The sequence below is a fragment of the Monodelphis domestica genome, chromosome 2, assembly GCF_027887165.1.
Source record: "Monodelphis domestica isolate mMonDom1 chromosome 2, mMonDom1.pri, whole genome shotgun sequence".
NCBI lineage: Eukaryota > Metazoa > Chordata > Mammalia > Didelphimorphia > Didelphidae > Monodelphis > Monodelphis domestica.
Window position 1 is genome coordinate 428290788 of NC_077228.1, and position 23406 is coordinate 428314193.

The following is a 23406-nucleotide window of genomic DNA, read 5'->3' on the forward strand; positions in this document are numbered from 1 at the left end:
AAATGGAGGAGAAAATGCATTCTAATTACTTGCTTAGTGTTTTTCAGTCGTATCTGACTGCTTTGTCATCGCAGTTGGGATTTTCTTGGCAAAGATACTGGAGTGGTTTCCCATTTCCTTCTGCAGCTCATTTTACAGATGAAGAAACTGAGGGAAATAGGAGTAAGCAACTCATCCAGGATCACATAGCTATCTGAGGCCAAATTTGAACTCAGGTCTTCCTGACTCCAGTTCCAGCACTCTATCCACTGCACATTAGTTTAGATAAGAATTTTAAAAGACCTAAAAACTAAGGGAGTGAGTAGTGAGAAAGTGTTAGATGAAAGGGATGTTATAGTATTAGAAATAAAATATGGAAATGTATTGTTTAAGTGGGTTGATGGAGAAAGAAGAGTAAAGGCTGATTCTGAGTCTGTCAGCTTAGGATTCCAAAGAGGTAATGGTACCCTTCATAGAAGTAGAGAAATTTGGAAGAGAGATGGGTTTGAGGGGGGTAGATAATGAGTTCTGCTTTGGATATACTGAATTTGAGATGTCTATAGGATATTTAGTAGGAAATATCTGATACAAAGTCAGTGATACAAGACTGGAAATTAGAAAAGAGGCTAAGTATGGTCACAGAAAAACACATAATTCTAATTAATTGCAAAACTGCTTGTAATTTTAAAAAAACTTACCTTCTGCCTTAGAATCAATACTAAGTATCAGTTCCAAGTCAGAAGAGCAGTAAGGGCTAAGCATTTGGGGTTAAGTGACTTGCCTGGGGTCACAAAGCTAAGAAGCATCTGTGATCAAATTTGAACCCAGCCCTTCCTGACTCCAGGCCTGGTAGTCTATCCACTGAGGCACCTAACTATCCCACTTGTAATTTTTTTTTAAAGTTGTTGAATCAATGGATTGTTTTTTTTAATGGTATTGTAATTACTATGCACATTTAAAGAAAATCTGCTTACTATGGAAGCAAATTCTTTGATATTGTCAGCTAATGTATTTTATAATATCCATAAGGGAAACTAAGTTCAAATCAAGTTTTAGTCTTATGGAACTGATTCAAACAAAAATAAATTCCTTTGTGACCTCATTAGTCTACAAAAACAAAAGCAAATCATTCCCCATGGTCCAAAGTGGATTTGTACCACACTAAAATTAGCACAAATTTTGAGGGAAAATTATATATACATCTTTAGACACCATATTAAAAGAAATTGGAGACAAATAACAAACACCTATTAATTTCTCAGACAGCACTTTAAGTTTCCAAAGAATACAGGATATCAAAGAGTTGAAAGAGAAACATATCAGATCTATGGAAAATTGACCCATTAGTGACATTTAAGTGAATTAAAGTTAATTTTTTGAGATCTTTTTTCTCAGTTCCCTCTTACAGCAAAGGGACATGTTTTGGTATTGAATATATGAAACCAGTCATTTTTTGATGTCACTTTTTCAAATCACAATAGTTGGTGATATATTTCTTTACCTGGTATATTTTCTTTTTTTCTCCTTGATTCAAATATTTTTGTCCTCTGATAATTTTCTTGTCATTTTGAATAATAGTAAATCTGATACCCTTTCTTATCCCCATTGGAATAATCACTCCTCTACAATTAGAAATTTTGCCTAATTTCTGATACATTATCTTCCATGGAATCTCAAATCCTCCCTCCCTCTTCAATTAGTGATCCTTCTGACTCCTCCATTTCCTCCACTTGGATGGAAACTGGTCTGTCTTTGTTCTCCTCCCATCTCTGTCCCTAACTTTACCTACCCCACAGCAAGTAAGTGCTTAATGAAGTTTTCCTTCTGTTCTTGCAACATGAAAAAGGGTACTTAGCTGGAGTGAGATGACTGTATTGGGATTTTCCAGAGCTCCTATCTTGGACTAAAATTGCTTGCATATAAAGGATATACAGAAGGCCTATTTGATGATATTTTTCTCCATCCAGGTAGTGACTTCATCTCTTTATCTAGGCACAGTGGCTAGTTTAGGAGAAAATGTAAAAGATGGGTAGAGATCAATTTTTCTTCTTGATATCTATAGAATAGAAGAGAATCAAATAAAATAATACAGAATGAACAAGAAGTCCCGAAGTCCTTGTATATTCTCTAGCTTACACCAGGATATCTAAAAATTATCCTTCATAAAAGACTAGGAAGTGTAGAGCTTCAGGGCAACAGAGAGAAATTTAAGGGAAAGGAACTATCCTATCTTCCACAAAAACCATAAGCATTAAGAGATGATCACTTAATAAAATGCCAATCAGTTCATATATGGGATTGACCAGTGAGTTGGCCTGGATCCTCTCCCCTTCTTTTTATCATATCCTTGGAGACAGTACTGAGTAGACAGACTTAATGTACTTACAGTTCTTTGGAATTCTTTGGAATTTCCATTTGGACTATCTCATTCATTGGCAGGATACAAACAAGTCACTCCGAAGGAGGCAGAGCATAATTAAGATGAGATATTTTGTTTTTCCTTTTTTCCTGGAAAGGAAGATTTATCTTCTCATAATGATAATATGAACATTTACATTACACTTTATACCCATTATATTATCTCTTTTGAGTCTCATACTAACTCTATGAAAAATGTGCTATGCTTATTATCCCAATTTTACAAAAGAGGAAATAGACTCAAGGTAGTTTTATAATTTATCCCATGCCACAACACTATATCTGAAATATTAGAACCTCTTAGAGCTAATTGTTTTATGTAACTTAAACTCATGTTATTTGAACTTTTGAGATTGGTTTTAGACTCTTGTATTCATAATAATCACCAATTAAGAAAAAGATTTAATATGGTTGTTTTAGGATGACATCCCTTTAGTTTCCCCATTTATCAGTCAGGTAAGTAGGCACCATAATTTATAGAGCTTTGCATCTGGAATCAGGAAGAACTGAGTTAAAATGCAGCCTCAGACATCAGCTGTGTGACTCTGAATAAGTCATTTTCTATCTCTTCTTCCTCAACTGAAAAATGAGGATATTAATAGCTAGCAGCTTTATCTCAGGGTGGTTATGAGGATCAAAAAGATATTTGTACAGGGCTTAAAGTACATGGCACACGGGAGATGCTTAATAAATGCTTTTTCCTCCCTTCTCTTCTCATCTAGAAACTAGAAAGCTTCTGTAATTAGTTATCTTTCTATCAGTTTCAGCTATGATACATAGCACATAATAAAGTCAAATAACTATAAAACTAGAATTTCAAATATGACCCATAGTTCTTAGTTCCATACCACATGAGATTTCTAATATGCTGAAAGATTTCACTTCTGATAAAAAGAAAATCAGCTATATGATGACACAAACTGACTTTTCAAAGATCTCTGGTGGGTGCCCACTTTACTTTCAATCTTAGATATAGATAATACTTTTGCTAATCATGCATATTACTAACATATTCCTTCAGACATATTGCCTGTGATATAGGAGATAGGCAGATGTCATCGCTGTTGAATATCCTTCGTTTTTGAAGAGGACCAATGTTGTCTTGGTGATGCCAAACATGATGTCTTGACTTGTTTATGAGTTGAGTTTAAGCAAGGCAGTGCTGCACAAAGATGTCAACCTTACTCTCTCTTCCAGAGTCATTCAAGTCCTGTGGCAAACAAAAGGCATGTTGTCTGGCAATGGTCCAGGATGCAGTGAACCTTGAGATCTTAGATGTCTTACCAAGCTCTAAGTACTCCACAGCGCTTATTTCAGCCACCTTCATGACCCATTGGCACAAAATGTTTTCACCCACCCATTCCACTGGGGGAAGTCTTCACATGCTTAGGGTAGACATCCCTCTAACTCATCAGTTGGCTTGTGATCCATCAGTTACCCTCTATCTGATTTAGCCCATATACTGAGATGCTTTACTAGGTTTTAACTGCTGTACATACTATAGCTTCATGGAGCCAAAGATGAGAGTTGAATGCTAAATGGATACCAAAGGAGGATGAGCAGCCCTGAAAATAGAATCAGCAAGCCCTCATACCAGAGGTGCTAATTCTTCTTGAATACTCATACAGTCCTAGGCAGGTAGTGCTCTTGTTAGAAAGAGTTTGAACTTGGAATCTGATGAGAATTAGCTTGAATATTGTCTTTACTCATAATAGCTATGTTAACATGATTACTATTTAAGTTCTCAAAGCCTCATTTTCATGATCTATAAAATGGGGACAAGGAGATACTTCACTGGTTTATGTGTGCATAATAATGTACATAAATATTTTGCAAACCTTAAAATATATGTTAGCAATTACTCTCCTAATTTTATAGATGAGAATGTTGTTAAATACAAATTATACAAGACTTCCCCAAAGGGTCTATACAGAGTCAGCATATTTTTGAGAACTCTTGGGTTCTGAGCCAATGTTCTTTCCACTAGACCATATGATGCTCAGCTTGCAAATGACTACCTTTTAGTACCACCAAACTACCTAACAGGGAAGAAAAATAGTCTTATTTTATAAATGCTACCTCATTAATCTTTTACTTGTAATTGAGCTATATAGAGAATTTTTTTCATTCTCCTCATTAGTTGATTTGATTGCTCAGGGCTGCTTCCAAACTATTGGATTTCATTTTATTTGCCTGCCAGATTTTATTCAATTCAAACACATTTATTAAATCCACATAGGTTGCAAAGAAATACAGGGTATAAAACATAGGACCTGGAGTCAGAAAAAACCCCCAAGTTCAAATTCAATCTTAAATACTAGCTGTGTGACTAAATTACAAGCCATTTCATTGTTGACTGCCTCAGTTTCCTCATCTATAAAATTAGGATAACAGCATATCATTAGCATTGTTGTGAGGATCAGAGGAAATAATATTTATAAAGGACTTTGTAAAATTTAAAGCATGCTCTAAATGCTTCTATTATTATCATTATCATTATTACCATTGTTGCTGTTGCTGTTTACTATTACTATTACTACTAATACTAAGACTACTACTACTACTACTACTACTACTACTACTACTACTACTACTACTACTACTACTACTACTACTACTACTACTACTGCTACTACTATATAAAGACTATTCCAAAAATAAGAGATAAAATATTAAATAAGATATGATTCTTGTGCTTATGGAGTTTATAGCCCTTCTACATGTATCTATATCTTTCATAGAAAATAGTGCTATGAGTGACATTCTTAAAAGAAAGACATTGGAAATCATCTTTCTTACTACTTATGGTCCACAAAGTTGGTGACTTTCTGAATCTGCAAACAATACTTTCTGACAGTTTCACCATATGGCAGGTAAACTAGGAAGCCTTTTATTGCTCAAGACTTTAGCAAAGGTCTAGAACATGTCACTCTCAATGGAACCGAATCATGAATTCTTAGTTCTATTAGAAGTGTTCGATTAAAAACCCTTTGCCACAATCCAGTACTACTGTTAAGAAACTGAAGTCTTAACGTTCATACTGTTACCAAAAATGGCCAGCTCATTCTTCCTTCGCTTAGGATACTGATATATAGTGCATCTGTGTGGTTCATTGTTTTCATCTTCAGATACAATGTGTAATACTGGAAGACATCTTTTAAGTTGCATTATCATTTCTGTGATTTCAGAAAGATCATATATAAGACCATAATTAGAGACCATAATTACAGACATATTACAGCTTTCACAGTGAGATGGTGGATATGAATTTATTGTCCCCATGTTGAGGACTTAAAATTGGTGGCCACTACCTTATTAATGGATTTGGTAAATTCATTCAGTAAGCAAGCTTATCAGTGGAACTTCGGGCCGGAGTTGAAGAGGGTTCATTTAGGTAGATGTTTCAGATTCCTAAATATAAAATTAAAAGGAATAAGAGGACTTTCTGCCAAGGATAGGAGCTTGAAGTCCTCACTTATGGAAGGATAGGAGAGTGGCTAAAGACTTCACAGTCTACAACCTCCTAGCAATGCATGGAATGGACAACTGTACTGGTCTTATACATGTATAAAGAAGCAATCATTTGTCATTTATTTCCCTCCTCCATTCCCTGGGTAACATTCAGGGTTTAATTTCAAAACTTTGATTATAACTTATTCTTTTATTCAACAAACATTATCCACTGTTCAGACACTGAATGAGAAATAGTGATAATTAATTAAATATAAAACATATAATAAATAAAATAAATACATAATAAATCAAAATAAATAAATGATAAATAAAATGAATAAATAAAAAATGTGAGTTCAAGGATAGAGGTCATGATTTTTGTCCTTTAGTATCCCTTATCCTAGTATTCACTCCTAATATCCCCAGCACTTAGTATACTATCTGGGACATAGTAAGCACTTTATATATATACTTTTTGACTGACATTCCAGGCCTCAGGGAGCTTATAAATAATGTTACCCTTAAGTACTCAATTCTGGCTTCCAAGTATATGGACCAGAGACCTCCATGTCATCCACCCATGCCATATTACATATATAAAGGCTCAAGATCACATAAGAGATTTGCAGTAGCATTGCTCAGCCTATTATTCCCCAATTTTAATCCAGTGTTAATTTTGTTGGAGAGTTTTAAAAAATTAATCCTCTGATAATTTTGTTTATAGAATATATCCTTGAGTTGGAAGGGACCCAAGAGGCCAACTGGTCTCATCCTTTCATTTTACAGGTTTACTTTTCATAAATAAGGAAGGTTTAAGTGTGTGAGATCAAAATTTGTATCTAAATACAAAATAATAATGTTGCTATGCTCCCAGAGAAAATATTTACCTTCTCCAGCAAAAGAAATGACTTTTTATTTATATAGCTTCTCTTATTTATTTATGTGCTATGATTGTATTACCACTCAAGTTTTATACTAATACCCCTCTATTATGTTAAGGAAACCCTGGGTCCTTGAAGGTTATATCAGTGTCTTCCAGGTTCTGATGGTTTCCCTAGAAAGTGGTCCTTTTCATATAGGATGTTTCTTTGGTCACAGAAAATTATGGGAAATAATGCATAGAAGATGTGGTAATGACCATATGGGTGAAATTATGGATTTTTTTGAATTCATGTATGAGACATTTAACCTGCATATTTTTATAAGACCTTGCAGAGAAATGAAAGATTGTATTTCATGTTACGTCCCCTTTATAGGTTTGTTTCCTTGGATAAAAATGAGTCGATTGAAGGGCATCAGGGTCCTTAGCCTGGAGTTTGTGTATTATTTTTTTATATTTTGATAATTTTATTTCCATGCAAATTTACTTCCTTTGTAATCTTATTGTTTTATTTTTTTAAAAACTGTGAGAAGGGGATCCATAGCTTCCAAAGAGAACTGTGACACAAAAATAATTATGAACCTCAAGATTAAGTGATTGCTACATTTTCTAAATCTTTCTAGATCCTTTCTAGGTGCTCCTATGGTTCCTCCACTATGTAGGTTAAGTAGAACATATAAGATGATGTCTTTGTATGTGATCCAAGAATAGTTCTGCCTTGCTCTTTTGGCAGAAAGAATTTCTGAGTTTTTTTAAGCACTCTTTTCCTATCAGGGCTCCTGTAATCAGTGTATTTTTTGGACATAAAAAAGACACGCGTTTCACTGACTTTCTGAATTCCCTCAAACTGAAAGTTCCTCTTGTCAGTTATTGGTTTGTTTTTTATGTTTTAAATGATTTATTTATTTAGAATTTTTTCTATGGTTACATGATTCGTGATTTTTCTCATCCCTCTTCCCTCCCCATTCCCAGAGCTGACAAGCAGTTCCCCTGGATTATACATGTATCATTGTTCAAAACCTATTTCCATGGTATTCATATTTGCAATAGAGTGACCTTTTAACATCAAAATCCCAATCATATTCCTATTGAACCACATGATTGATCATGTATTTTTCTTCTGTGTTTCTGTTCCCACAGTTCTTCCTCTGAATGTGTATAGTTTTCTTTCTCATAAATCCCTCTGAATTGTCCTGGGTTATTGCATTGCTACTAGTAGAAAAGTCTATTACATTCAATTGTGCCCTAATTAATTAGTTTCTATGTACATTGTTTTCTTGGTTCTCCTCCTTTTGCTTTGCATCAATTCCTGGAGGCCTTTCCAGTTCATGTAGAAATCCTCCATTTTATCATTTCTTTCAGCACAGTAGTATTCCATCACCATCAGATACCACAGTTTGTTCAGCCAGTTCCCAATCGATGAACATCCTCTCATTTTCCAATTTTTTGCCACCACAAAGAGCGTGGCTATAAATATTTTTGTACAAGTCTTTTTCCTTATTACCTCATTGGGGCATAAACCCAGCAGTGGTATGGCTGGGTCAAAGGGCAGGCAATCTTTTAATACCCTTTGGGCATAATTCCAAATTGCTCTCCAGAATGGTTGGATTAATTCACAAATCCACTAGCAGTGTATTAGTGTTCCATCTTTGCCACATCCCCTCCAATATTCATTACTTTCCTTTGCTGTCATGTTAGTCAATCTGCTAGATGTAAGGCGGTACCTCAGAGTTGTTTTTATTTACATTTCTCTAATTATGAGAGATTTAGAACACTTTTTCATGTGATTATTGATAGTTTTTATTTCTTTATCTGAGAACTGGCTATCCATATCCCTTGACCACTTATGGATTGGAGAATGGCTTGATTTTTTGTAAATTAGACTTGGTTCCTTATATGTATTTGGGAAATTAAACCTTTGTCAGAGTTTTGTTATAAAGATTTTTTCCCCCAGCCTGTTGCTTTCCTTCTAATTTTGATTATGTTGGTTTTCTTTGTTCAAAACCTTTTTAATTTGATGTAATCAAAATCATTCATTTTACATTTTGTAATGTTCTCTGTCTCTTTTTTGGTCATAAATTCCTTCCTTTCCCACAGATCTGATAGTATACTATTCTATGTTTACCCAATTTATTCATGATTTCATTGCCTATATTTAAGTCATTTACCCATTTTGAATTTATCTTGGTATAGGATGTAAGATGTTGATCTAAACCCAATTTTTCCCATAGTATTTTCCAATTTCCCCAGCAGTTTTTGTCAAATAATGAGTTATTGTCCCCAAAGCTGGGATCCTTGGGTTTATTGAATACTAGCATACTGAGGCCATTTATCCCTAGTGTATTCCACTGATCCACCTTTCTGTCTCTTAGACAATACCATGTTGTTTTGATGACCACTGCTTTATGGTGCAGTTTAAGATCTGGTACTTTGTCAGTTGTTTTCCGTGTTGTGCAATACCATACCATCTTAGGAAACATACTAAGCAGTGTAATAAGGGGATTATTTGAAGGGGATTATTTGAATGGTAAATGATAACTAAAGATTAGGTTTATTAATTTTCTTCCTCCCTCCCTCCCTTCTTCTCTCCCTTCCTCCCCTCTTCCTCCCTTCAGCCTCCCTTCTTCCCTCCCCCTTCCTGTTGATCTTCTATTAGTCTCAAATCAATTCAAGGTGAGTTTATGATGTCTCAAATGAAATACTCTTTCTCTTCTCTAAATTAAGTAAGGGGTTTATTGGGAAGAAAGGAAAGATAAGAAATGGAGGGGAAGAATAAGTCTTAGGTTGAAGGATGGTGGAATATAGTTCAATTTGAGAAAATGAGCTGACAGGTCTGAAAATTCAGTCACTATCACAACAGAGCAAATCAGAGAGAGCTGGACTTTGTCCTTTCTTCTGTCTTCAAAGCCAAGAGACAACCTTCAGGCTTCAGTCTCCAAAAGCCAAGAGACATCAGATCTCTTCTGTCTTCCAAGCCAAAAGGGACCACACACAAACCTTTCTGTCTCCCAATCCAAGAGTTCAGACTTCAGTTGGTTGGCTCCCCTTCCTCCAACCGTGTCTCCCAGTCACATTCCAAACAAGAATGCTCTCGTTTGAATGACATGTCATCAGTCCCAGCCATTCCTGTCTTGTTGCAGGCTTTCCCAATTTATATCTTCCACAATCCCCCCTTTTTGTCTTTGGAAAAAAAGATGCAAACAGTATCTTGTATCAATGGTATTTACCTTAAATATATATATATATATATATATAGTCATTTCTAACTATCTGATTCTTAAGCCTGTGCTATATTAAATACTCCTCTACCCTCCCAAAACAACAAATCCTAATCTATGTTAGCTATTCTATCTACCTAATTCTATGCTAAGTTTGGGCATAGGAAAATGGTTTAGGTAAGTAAAGAATATGAATATAGTTTTGAACATAATAACAAATCATTAAACAATATTAATCAATTTCAACAATATTTTGAATATTTAACTGTCAACTCCTTGTGTCTATAAATTCAACTAAGTAAAATTTTTCAATCATTAACAATTGTTAACCTAAAAATCATAATGTAATCTAACTTCTAGTCTTAAGTATATGTTTGTCCCTACTTCCCTAAGAATTTGAACAAATTTTCTAAGCTATCCCTATAGTTATTAGAACTTTAATGAATTTTTCTAATATAGTTAGTTGTTAGTACATTAGTATTTACATATGTACACAAGTTGTATCTATACAGATTACATATGTAAAAATATAATACTTTTTTATTTCTGTGCAAATTCATGCAGATAAGAAATTTCTTTGTTTGAATTTTCCACAGAAATTTATATCAGTGTGAATTTTGTGTTTTGCAATTAAGCATATGTTATATACTTACCCGGTCCATGAGATTTTTCCACATTATATTTATGTGTATCATATGTATGTATTTATGTGATGTTAACATGTGTCACATTCTTACATAACCTCATGATCACAAGTCCAAAATTTCAGTCCTTCTATGTCTTTTGATGTTGATTGTAGAAACTGTTTCTTGGTCTCTTCATCTGTGCTGCATTCCACATTTTGTCTGCTTTCTACTCTTGATTGAAGTCCTGTGTTCTTTAAAATTCAGGAACATACTGAAACAATCAGGAACATGCATGTGTGTAAGGTTTTTACATGTGTGTGTATGTAAGATTGAAATTTTTCATTGTGCATGGAAGATATGAATTCTTCATGAGTGCTTGTCAGTATTCATTAGTTATTCTTCATGTGTGGAAGTAAGTTTTACATATGATCATCTTCATGAGTGAGTGTATGCAGTATGTTATTCTTAAGAATTTGAAGTTTTCTTATCTTTTGATGTTTGAGTTTTTCATTAGGGGATTTATTGTTTGCTGTCTTGTAGACATATCTTGGAGATAGAATTTGGTATTTCGTTTGGTCATGGAGTTATGTTTTCATGTTAAATAACTTTGTTACTTTCTTTGTTGTTACTATTGTTGGCAGAGACTTTGTATGGATTATGTAGAGACTTTTCTTTGGAGCTAATTTTTTTAAATGCATATCTTCTTTTTGTCTATTTTACTAGCTATATTCCTTTCCGGAGCTGTTTTATTTACTTTAGAAGTGCTTTTCTGTCAGTCATTTTAATATGTGCAATGCTCTCTTGTCTATACTTTCTGTTTTGTCTTTAATGTCTTTCCATTCTGTTTTCTTTCACTGTTGTTAATTATAACTAGGGCTATTTATTTCAGATGTCATATTTATGTATTTTCATTGCTGCCAATGTCATGGGTGTGATGCAATATTATATGTGAAGTATGGAACCATGGATCTTTTTGATCAACTTTTATAGATGTTGGGGTTGTCATTATGACCATTGTTGGACTGAACTATCTTGGTTCTATAGGAGATTCTCTATTAAAGTTCTTGACATTTACCTCGTCTCTTGGTTTTATCTTATGCAATGAAAAATCCAGTGGTATTCTTTGCACAAGCAAGCCCAGTTTTCTTAGCTTGTCTAATCTACTTTGTATCTGTTTTAAATATTCATGAAGTACACATTCCCCTTTTAACATGGACAAATATGATGGCTTTACTGTCCTACCATGTCAAAGTGGCTGACCATATAGCATTTCAAATGGTGATATATGGAAGTCAGTCCTAGGTTGAACAAAGCAAGAGGCATAACATCTGTCCATTTTAAGGGTGCTTCTGAACAGAGTTTACCTATCTGTCTCTTCAATTCTTTGTTCATACACTTGACCTGACCAGAACCTTGGGACTGTTAAACTGAGTGATAATTTCATTTAATCTCCAAGTTCTTGTAGATTTCTTACAGAATTTGGGAAGTTAAATGAGACCCCCTTTCCAAGTCTATGGTATCAGGAAGGCCAGGTCTAGGTATTATCTCTTTTAATAGAATTCTCACTACTGTTGCTGTGTCGTTTTTCTTGGATGGACATGCTTTAACTCATCTTGTCAGTCTATCCACAATAACCAATGCATATTTGTATCCCTTGTCTTTAGGCATGTTGATATGATCAATTTGAATTCATTGGAAAGGCATATAGCTGAGTGGTCTACCTCCCAATGTCCTTAAAATATCTTTGATTTTAATCTTAATCTTTAATTCTTAAGTTAAAGATTAATTCTTAATCTTTAATCTTTAGTTCTTAAAATGTCCTTGATGATGTTTTCTGCATGTTTCACATGTCTGAAAAGTTCTAATGGCATTTGTTGTTATTCCTGGTGCTGTCCAAAACCTCTGTATGGTATCCAGAATCCCGTGCACCCCATAATGTCCTTTTGCATGAATTACGGTGAATAGATGTTGGTATAGTTTTTTAGGGAGAATATAGGTCTACCCCCTTGAGCAATCCAAACACCTTTGATTAGTTTACTGCCTAGTTGCTCCTTCCATGACTGTATTTCTTCTCTGCTGTAGGCTTTGGTGAGATTATACCTTTCAATCAGAGAGAAATTCAGCACATGGTGGGGTCCAAACCTTGCAGCATATTTGATGTTATGTTATCTCTATCATTCCCTAGTGATATTCTGTCCTTTCCATAAGTATCTGCCTTACAATGAATTATGGCCACCTCTTTCGGAAGGTCTACAGAATTTATAATACGGTTTATTACTTTGCCATATGCAATTGGTTTCCCAACTGAAGTTCTATACCCTGTTTTTCCATGTGTATGAAGACTAATGCATGGTGGAGAAAGCATAGTAAGAGTCCATAAAAATGTTAGCTCTTTTTCCTTTAACCAACTCTAAGGCCATGAGCAGAGCTTTGAGCTTGGCTCCTTGGGCACTAACATGACTTGGCAAGGATGCATGCCAAAGTGTTCTGACATTGTCTACTACAGCTGCCCCTGTGATTTTTCTCCCATTGTGAATATAGGAAGACCCATCTGTGTATAATTTTATTTCTGGATCGATAAGAGGTATGTCTTTAAGGTGTTCATTTGGTTTGTGCATCATTTCTACTACTTGACCACAATCATGTAATTCATCTCCAGCCATTGGCAAATCAAGAATCAGAATCACTGGGTTCAATGGTGCACATCCATGAATTGTGATGTTATCATTGCCTAACAGAATGACTTCATACTGAGATATTCTAGCATTGGTGAATGAATGCATATTCTGTGACTGTAGCAGTTTTTCTATTTGTTGTGCAGAATACACAAGCAATTTACATCCCAGTACTATATCATATGATTTCTTGACCATCAGAGCTGTAGCTACTATGTTCCTAAGACAATGCACCATTCCCTGTGTGAGAGAATTGAGGATAGAACTGTGAAATGCAATCATCCTTAAATTCAGCCCAAAATACTGTGCTAGCATTCCAGAAGCTATGCCTTTAGGTTCATGGACATACAAGTTAATTTCTTTCTTATAATCTGGTATTCTCAAAGCTGGAGCTGATAGAATAGCTCCTTTCAACTGTGACAAAGCATGTAGATGTTTTTTGTTCAATTGAAATGGTTCTTTAATTTCTTTCTTTTTCAAATCAGTTAAAAAATTGGAAATATGAGAATATCCTACTATGTAATGTCTCAAGAAACCAGCAACCCCTAGAAAAGCTCTAAGTTCCTTCTTAGTTCTAGGGATGCCTAGCTTCTGTATGTCTGCTATTCTTTTATTAGAGATTTTCCTGGTGCCTCACCTTCAGGACAAGTCCCAAATATTTGACTGTTGGAAGGACCTATTGAATTTCTTTTTTTTGAAACTTTATGTCTTCTCTTATGAAGCTTTATCAATACCTTCTTTGAATCCTCCAAACATGTTTTTGGGTCAGGTGATGCTAGCAGTAAATCATCCACCTAGTGTATTAATCTGCTACGTTTGAAAGTTATGGTGACTAGATCTCTCTGCAGAAGTTGAAAAACACAGCAGTTATGAGCCAAGAAAGACAAGAATGCTCAAAGCATAATTAGACTCTTAGAGCATAACTTGCAGATGGCTATCATGTTAGCATTTAAGGCAGATCTTATAGCTAACCTTTAAGGCATTGACATGATTCAAAATGCCTATATAACAATTCTGTGTTTAAAGGAAAAAGGTAACTTGACACAGTGGATAAAGAGTTCGGTTTAGAATAAGGAAATCTTGGATTGAAGAACTCACCTTTGACACATAGTAACTATAACCTTTTGTAGTTTTTAACCTTCAGGGCCCAAATAAACTAATATGATAAGTAAAAAATGTGCTAACTGAATTGATAAAAGGAGTTTCCTCACTGGGAGATTCCAGGTGACACAGTGGAGATCATGCTGAGTCTAAAGTCAAGAAGACCTGAGTATAAATCTAGATTCAACTACTTACTGTGTGTAGTACTTACTTTAACTACTTCCTCAAGGAAGGAATTTAATCTCTGTTTGCCTCAGATTCCCCATCAATAAAATCAATATCTTCTTCCTAAAGTTGTTGTGAAGATTACATGAGATAATAATAACAAAGCATTTAATACAATCCGTAACATAAAGTTTTCACTTAATCAAAGCTTATCCTCTTCTCCCCTGCGCTGAAATCATAGATCCAGGCAAAAACCAACCAAATGAATAAAAATCCTAAGAACAACCGTGAAAGATCTTTTTCTCAGCAATACAGTATTCCAAGACAATCCCAGATAGTTATGCTGAAAATTGCCATTTACCTCCAGAGGGAAAAAAAAAAACTATAGAGACCAAAACAAATTATAGTTCCTTTCCTTTTCTTCTTCTTCCTCCTTCTTGTTGTTGTTCTCCTCCTTTTTCAACTCCTTTTTCTTCTCCTCTCTCTTCTTCTCCTTCTCCTTCATCTCACATGTAAAATTTATATTATATTACTTACCATCAAAAGTTAAGAATCCCAAGATTAAGTGCTGAAGTCTTTTCAAGATCCTTTCTAGATGCTTCTATGATTTTCAAGGAGGGGGAGGGGTGAGCAGGAAATGAGAAAGGGAGAGAGAGAGGGAGGAAAAGAATTTGGAACTCAAAATTTTTCAAAATGAATGTTAATTTTTTGAACATATAATTGGAAGAAAATAAAATATTATTTTTCATTCAAGAAAACTTGAAGTAGTAGAAAAATCATTGAATCTGGCATTTGAAGACTTAGGTTTGAATTTTAGTTCTCACACTTCTGTGTGACTGTGAACAAGTTACTTCAGCACTTGTAATCTTGGGTTCCCCAAAATGAGCAAATGGGTTTAGATAATCACTAAAGTTCCTTATATCAATAAAATATTATGAAACTCTGTTAAAGTGATGAGAGTGGTAATATGTGTTTTTAGGGATAATAATACATATTATTACTATAATTATTTTAAGAATACTTTTAGGATTATGCATTTCTTTGGTCAAGTATTATAGAGACTATAAACCCCATGGGCATTTTAAAATATATTCTTTCTACTATTTTCAAAGCACAGATACAAGATCATTTAGCCTCCATATCCACAACAAGTTAATAAATTCATGGACTTTTGGGATAGCAATTCATGTTCATTAGTATCAATATCAGATAAAATCCAAATAAAAAATGAAGATGATCAGGCAAGATAATAAATACTTGTAGAATAAAGCAGGAGCCAGAAACCTTTATTACTAATGTTTTTCTCCCTCCTCTCTTTAGATGAACTAATCTGATGAAATATCTCTTTCTTCTTTGTATTCCAATTTCTTAACTCATCCTTTTTTCCCTCCTGGGAAAAGCTAACTCCTCCCTAGGACTGAGTAATTGCTTTTCTTTTTTCTTAATTATCCTCTTTTCTATAGATACCTCTATATAGTTAATTATATATATATATATATATTTACATAAATATACATAATTATAAAATAGTTATATATAAAATACACATGTATTATATATTTATAGTTTGAGGATATACTTTAATTATCTTCCATACTTAAATCATTTGCACTTAAACTCAGATTATAAATATATAGCATGGAGGCAATTTAGATGGCTCAATGTATAAAGAACCAGGCCTGGAGATGGGAGGACATAAGTTCAAATATGGCCTTAGACACGTTCTGGCTGAATTGCTCTGGGCAAGTCTCATAATCCCAGTGGTCTATACCTTCCCACTCTTCTGACTTGGAATTGGAATTTGCTATTGATTCTAAGACAGAAGGTAAGGGTTTTTTTAAATAAATAAATATATAGCATCCCTTCTAGAGACGCAGTGTATGAGATAGAGCCCTCAGCTAGAAATCAGGAAATCTGTATTCTACTCCTTACTCTAAGTAGCTAAATGTATGATCTGGAGAAAGCCTCTTAACTTAATACTCTTAAGTCTTTGCTTCCTCTTCTATATAGTGTTGAGAGTTGAACTTGATTACATAGCCATAGCTCTAGAACTGGAAGAGACTGCAGCCACTATTTAATCCAACCCTCTCATTTTATAAAGTAAGAAACTGAGACACAGAAGGCTCTATCTAGTTACTTTCTGTTAAACAGGTAGTGTTAGAACTAGGATTTGAATATAGATCTTCTGCCTCCTGAGATAACTTTTTCCAAAAATTTCCCCTAGGTCTAAAATTCAATGATTCTATTGCATCTGTTCACATAAAGCAGGGCTACAAGAAATGTGTAGTACTTTGAATTATAGATTTAAAGCTATAAATAACTTCAATCAAATCCTGTCTTTTTTTCACTAAACAAACTAGAAAATTTCACATCATAGATTTTTAGGCGATGATTTCATTTTAGGGCACTAACAACAGGACTACTAATATTTTGGGATAGTCTAGTCTATTTTCAGTTATAAGTAATTACTGTAAATTATAAGAACCTACTTCTATTAGTAAAGGTAAACAGAACTTTTTTTCCCTAATTAAGGGAGAAAATTAAGAGAGGAAAAGTTGGATTCATTAGGACAGCATGGAGAGAAAGAGTAGTGATTATGAAAGGAATTTAGTTTAGTGGGAAAGGAAAGATTACCTCTAGCTATAGGAAATCCCCTAATGAAACATCCTTTGATTGCTTCGCCAGAATGCTTTTAACCTAATATTGTAGTTTACTGTTCATGGCCTGACATCTGTGCCATAAGAATTGAACATAAACTTTATTTTTTGTACATACCACACTTGTAGCCATCAAAACCAAGAAACACAATATGAACCAAAAGCCTATCTGATGAATGCAGCTGTTTAAGATTTATTTTATTTTGCATTGTTTACTTAAAAAATGTATGTAAGGACTAATTTTCTTTTTACTAACAACATTAAATTGTTTACATATTTTGGTATAGTGGGAGAAAAGCAAAGTTTTTTGATCAGATAGATTCTGTTCCCAATCCTGAGATTTACTAGTTTCGTGACTATGAGCAAGTCATTTTAATGTCTTTCAGCCTCAGTTTCCTCATCTGGCATCATGTTTACATTCACTATCCAATAATGTGATTGTGAGAAAAGCACTATATAACCAATAAAGCACTTTTGCAAACATGATTTATTGATTTGATAACCTCAAATTCACCTAATGGTGGTCAACCTTATAGTCAGAAACTTAAGCATGATGGTCCTCAAGTTGACAACTAGTTCATTCGTTGCTTAATATGGTGTCTGGCACATAGCAGATCCTTGATAAATGCTTATTGATCAACTGGATGGGCATGTTCTTTTCTTGGTTTGTAGATCTGGGGCAGCTAAGTAGCTGCCCTGGAGTCAGGAATACTCCTCTCTTTGAGTTAAAATCTGTCTTTAGACACAGCCATGTGACCCTGATCAAGTCACTTAGCCTTGTTTGACTCAGTTTCTTCATCTGTAAAATGAGTTGGAGAAGGAAATAGCAAACCACTACAGTATATTTGCCAAAAAAAAACTCCAAATGGGATCATGAAGAGTCTGACCATAACTCAAAATGACTAAGCAACAAAAACAGATCTGCACAGAACTTTCAACTACAAAATCTTCTAGTATTTTGAGACTTACAACAAGTTTAATCCCATACTAAGTCACTAAATTAGGACTTTGATAGATATTATGATTGGAATATTATTATAAGTAAATAATAAAATTCTTTCTCATCTCCTACTTTTCTTTTTTCCCTAGGTAATTCCACTTATTTGGATGATCATGGACCATTTCCTAGCAAGGTAAGGTGTATAAAAATCTCATCTTGTTGCTTGATATATGAGTGCATGAACATGTATTCATTATCTCAAGAAATGTCAGTTTCAGAACTTTCATAAAACAGATCACTGACACAGATAATGGAAAACAAGGCCTTTTTTTCAAAGTAAAGTAAGTCAGGGAAAATATTTTTCCCTGTATTTTTTCATAGAATAAAAATTAATACTAGAAAATTATACTTTTAATTGTCTTTTTTGTTTGCTACTATAATTTTTTGAAAATCCAATATGTATCTAGTAATTATATAAATGGGAACAATAGGGGTTTTTTAATTTGGAAAGTTGAACTGAATGGGTATGTTTTATGGCTTCTTCTAAGCAACTCCTAATTTTCATGCTTATTTTCAAGTTATAAGGCTTTGCTTATATTTTACTTTTGCAGTGAGCCAGGGTGTGATTTCATTTCTTTATTTAATATGTCAGAATTAATCTTTTGAACCAGATCAATATCATGGTCATTCTTCCCTTTAAATTTTCAAAAGGGGTAAATTGATGTTTATGCTATATGAGCAATGAACTATGAAGACCAATGTATATGAACAGTTCAGTGTTGAATTCAATTACAAAAATCATTAAATACATAATCTGTGAAGAGTATTATGAAAAGAGTTGGAGGAAATACAAGAAAATGGGTCTCTGTCAAAGTTCTACAGTTTCTGACACCATCATGTCAGAGATTAGAGTGAAGAATTTGGAAGGAATTTTTTAAACTGACCTTATGAAAAAGTCATCATTGCCCAACCCATTGATGTTTTCAATGTTTAAGACTACAAGGAACACAGCACATGTAACTGCACAAGACTGGCCCTAGGGAAACACAGAACTCATAGGAACACAAACACTGCTGTATAGGGAAGATCACCTAGGTAACCAGATGCCTGAAAACTGCACTGCTCTGCCACAATGAAATCTTACCTGTTTTTGTTGTTTTCAAATCCCTTCCCTTCTTTTCAGTATTAATTTTAGGATAGAAGAGCAGCAAGGGCTAGGCAATTGAGATTAAGTGATTTGCCAGGATTACATAGTCAGTGTCTGAGGTCAGATATGAACCCATGTCTTTTTGAGTTCAAGCCTGGTGTTCTATCCATTATGCTACAGAGGTATCCCTTTGTTTTGTTTTTCTTTTGTGCTCTCTTCTCTCAAAACATTTAATTTTATATCCATAATAAGCAATAGGAATTATAACTGTGATTTCATTGGTAGAGGTAATTTAGGTAATTTCATTAGTATAGGAACTTTCAGGTGAGGGAACAAATTCTTACAATTCAGGCTTCCACTTTCTCTTTAACTTACAATTCTAGAGAGGTACCTAGAACATTGAGAGATTTAGACATGGGAGGTGAGATGAATGGCAGTAACAGTAGCAACAGTGGCAATGAAGTCAGAATGTGAAGTAGGTCTGGAGAGGAAGGTTGACATTGGGATAGATGTAATATGAAATGTTGTAAGACCATTCAGGTGGTGATGACCTATATAGGTTATTGGAAATGTGGGTCTGGAGTTCAACAGTTGATCAGCACTGGATAAGAGATTTAGGAATCATTTATGGCGACTGAGGCCAAAGTCAAGGAAGTGAGTGTTAATATAGGAAAGCTAGAGAGAGGAGAAAAGAAAGAAAAGAACAGGGCTTCAAAGAAGATCCACCTTCAGGATAAGGAGGAAGATTGGGAAAATAACAATGAATTTGTCATTAAGAAAGTCATCTGGGTTTCATTGAGAGAAAAGGGGAAGGAGAGATAGAGTGGGACAAATTATATAACACAAAGATGTGAGAAAAATCAATACAGAGAGGGGAGGATAAGGGTGGTGACAGGCAATGCTTAGACTTTACTCTCATTGTAACTGGCTCAGAGAGAGAGAGAGGAAAAAAAAGAATATACTCAGTGGGGTATGGGCTTCTATCACCCTACAGAGAAGAAGGGGAACAAGACAAGGGAAGGGAGGAATTAATTGAAGGAAGAGAAAACTGGAAGGGTGACAAAAAGCACAATGCTGGTGAGGAGGAACAGAGCAAAAGGAAATAGAATAGAATCTAAAGAGGATAAAACTATGGAGAGCGAGCAGTACACAATTAATTATAATGCTAAATGTGAATGGGATGAACTCACACATTAAACAGAGGTGAATAGGAGAATGGATTAAAAACCAGAATCCTACTATGTGTTGTTTATAAGAAACATACTTAAGGCAGGATGACATACACAGATTCAAGGTAAAAGTCTGGAGCAGAATTTATTATGTATCATCTAAAGTAAAGCAAGCAGAAATAGCAATCATGATACCAGGCAAAGTGAAAGTAGAAATTGATCTATTAAAAGAGATAAGGAAGGAAATTAAATTTTGCTAAAAGTTACTATAAACAATGAATTAATATCACTACTAAACATTTATGCACCAAATGGCATAGCATCTAGATTTCTAAAGGAAAAATTGAAGGAACTCAAGGAGGAAATAGATAGTAAGACCATACTAGTGAGGGATCTCAACCTTCCCTTTTCAGAACTAGATAAATCAAACCAATTTTTATTTATTTTATTTATTTTGTTTTAATTAATTATTTTAAATAAGAAAGAAGTAAAGGAAGCAAATGAAATGCTAGAAAAATAGAGTTAACAGCTTTCTGGAGAAAACTAAATAGGGATAAAAAGGAATATAACTTCTCAGCAGTGCATGGCACATATACAAAGATTGGCAATATACTAGGGCATAGAATATTGAAAACAAATGCAGAAAATCAGAAATAATAAATGCTACTTTTTCAGTTCATAATGCAGTGAAAATACAATTAACAAGGGTCCATGGAAAGGCAAATTTAAAGTTAATTGGAAACTAAATAATCTAATTCTTCAAAACATGTGGATCAAAGAAGAAATCATAGAAATTATTATAGACTTCAGTAAAGAGAATTACAATGAGGAGACATCATATCAAAACCTATGGGATACAGCCAAAGCAATATTCAGGGTAAAATTTATATTGCTGAGTGCCTATACCAACACAATAGAGAGGGCAGAGATCAATAAATTGGGTTTACAACTTTAAAAAATTAGGAAAAAAAACAAATTAAAAATCCCCAGCTAAAAACTAAATTGGTAATCCTAAAACTTAAATCAAATTGAAAGTAAAAGAACTATTGAACTAACACATTAGACTAGGAGCTCATACTTTGAAAAAGAAAACAAAATAAAATAGACAAAGTACTAGTTAATCTAATTAGACAATAAAAAGAATCAAATTAACATTACCAAAGATGAAAAGTGATCTCACATCTAATTAAGAAGAAATTAAAGTTACTATTAAGAATTTGCTCAATTATATGGCAATAAATATGACAATCTAGGTGAAATGGATAAATATTTACAAAAATATAAATTGCCTAGATTAACAAAAGAGGAAATAGAATATTTATATAATCCCATCTCAGAAAAAGATATTGAACAAGTCATCAAGGAACTTCCTAAGAAAAAAATTCCCAGAGCCAGATGAATTCACAAGTGAATTCTATCAAACATTTAAAGAACGACTAATCCCAATACAGTACAAATTATTTGACAAAGTAAGCAATAAAGGAGTTTTACTAAGCTCCTTTTATGACACAAATATAGTACTGATTTCAAAGCTGGGCAGAACAAAAACTGAGAAAGAAAGAAAACTACAGACCAATCTCCTTAATGAGCATAGATGCAAAAATCTTAAATAGAATAGTAATAAAAATATTTCAGCTAGTTATCATGAAGATTATTCACAATGATCAAGTGAGATTTATACCAGGAATGCAAGAATGGTTTAATATTAGGAAAACCATCCATATAATCGACCATATCAACAACCAAACCAAAAGAAATTACATGATTATCTCAATAGATGCAGAAAAAGGCTTTGACAAAATACAACACTCATTCCTGTTTAAAACACTAGAAAGTATAGAAGTAGAAGGGCCATTACTCAAAATAATAAACAGCATATATTTAAAACCATCAGCAAGTATCATCTGCAATGGTGAAAAGTTAGAAGCCTTCCCAATAAAATCAGGAGGGAAGCAAGGATACCCATCATCACCTCTATTATTTAACATTGTTCTAGAAAAACACTAGCAATATCAATTAGAGATGAAAAAGAAATTGAAGGGATTAAAATGAGCAAAGAGGATACTTTGCAGATGATAAGATGGTATACTTAAAGAACTCCAGAAAATCAACTAATAGACTAGTGGAAATAATTAACAACTTCAGCAAACTAGCAGAGTACAAGATAAACCCACATATATCATCAGCATTTCTATATATTTTCAACATAAAACAGCAGCAAGAGTTAGAAAGAGAAATTCCATTTAAAATCATCCTATACAATAGAAAATATTTAGCAATCTATTTGCCAAAATAAACACAGGATTATATGAATACAACTACAAAACACTTTCCCCATAATTAAAACTAGATCTAAATAATTGGAAAAAACATTAATTTCTTATGGGTATGATGAACTAAAACAATAAAAATTACAATCTTACCTAAATTAATTTTCTTATTCACTGCCATACCTATCAAACTACCAAAAAACATTTTTATGGAATTAAAAAAATATAACAAAGCTCATCTGAAAGAACATAAAATCAAGAATATCAAGGGAGATAATGAAAAAAATGTGAAGGATGGGGGCCTAGCAGTCTCAGATCTTAAACTGTACTATGAAGCAGTAGTCATCAAAACAATATGGTACTAGCTAAGAGACAGAAGGGTGGATCAGGAAAATAGACTAGGGACAAATGACCTCAGTAAGCTAGTATTTGATAAACCCAAAGGCCCCAGCTTTTGGGACAAGAACTCATTATTTGACAAAAACTGCTGGAAGAATTGGAAAACAGTGTGGAAAAAATTAGGTTTAGAACACCATCTTACACCCTATACCAAGGTAAATTCAAAATGGGCATATGACTTAAATATAAATAATGAAATCATAAATGAATTAGATGAACATAGGTTACTATACCTCTCAGATCTGTGGGGAAAGGAAGGAATTTAATACCGAGCAAGAGATAGAGAATATTGCAAAATGTAAAATGAAT

The 23406-nt window shown here is 33.8% G+C and overlaps 1 protein-coding gene across 1 annotated transcript in view; it reads left to right on the forward strand.

The window, feature by feature from the left end:
• UST (uronyl 2-sulfotransferase) overlaps nucleotides 1-23406 on the forward strand; it is a 396229-nt gene that overhangs the window by 135427 nt on the left and 237396 nt on the right. Inside the window, exon 2 of the mRNA XM_001370770.4 lies at nucleotides 18262-18305. Coding sequence (XP_001370807.1) covers nucleotides 18262-18305 — 44 coding nt within the window. The remainder of the gene's footprint in view (nucleotides 1-18261; nucleotides 18306-23406) is intronic.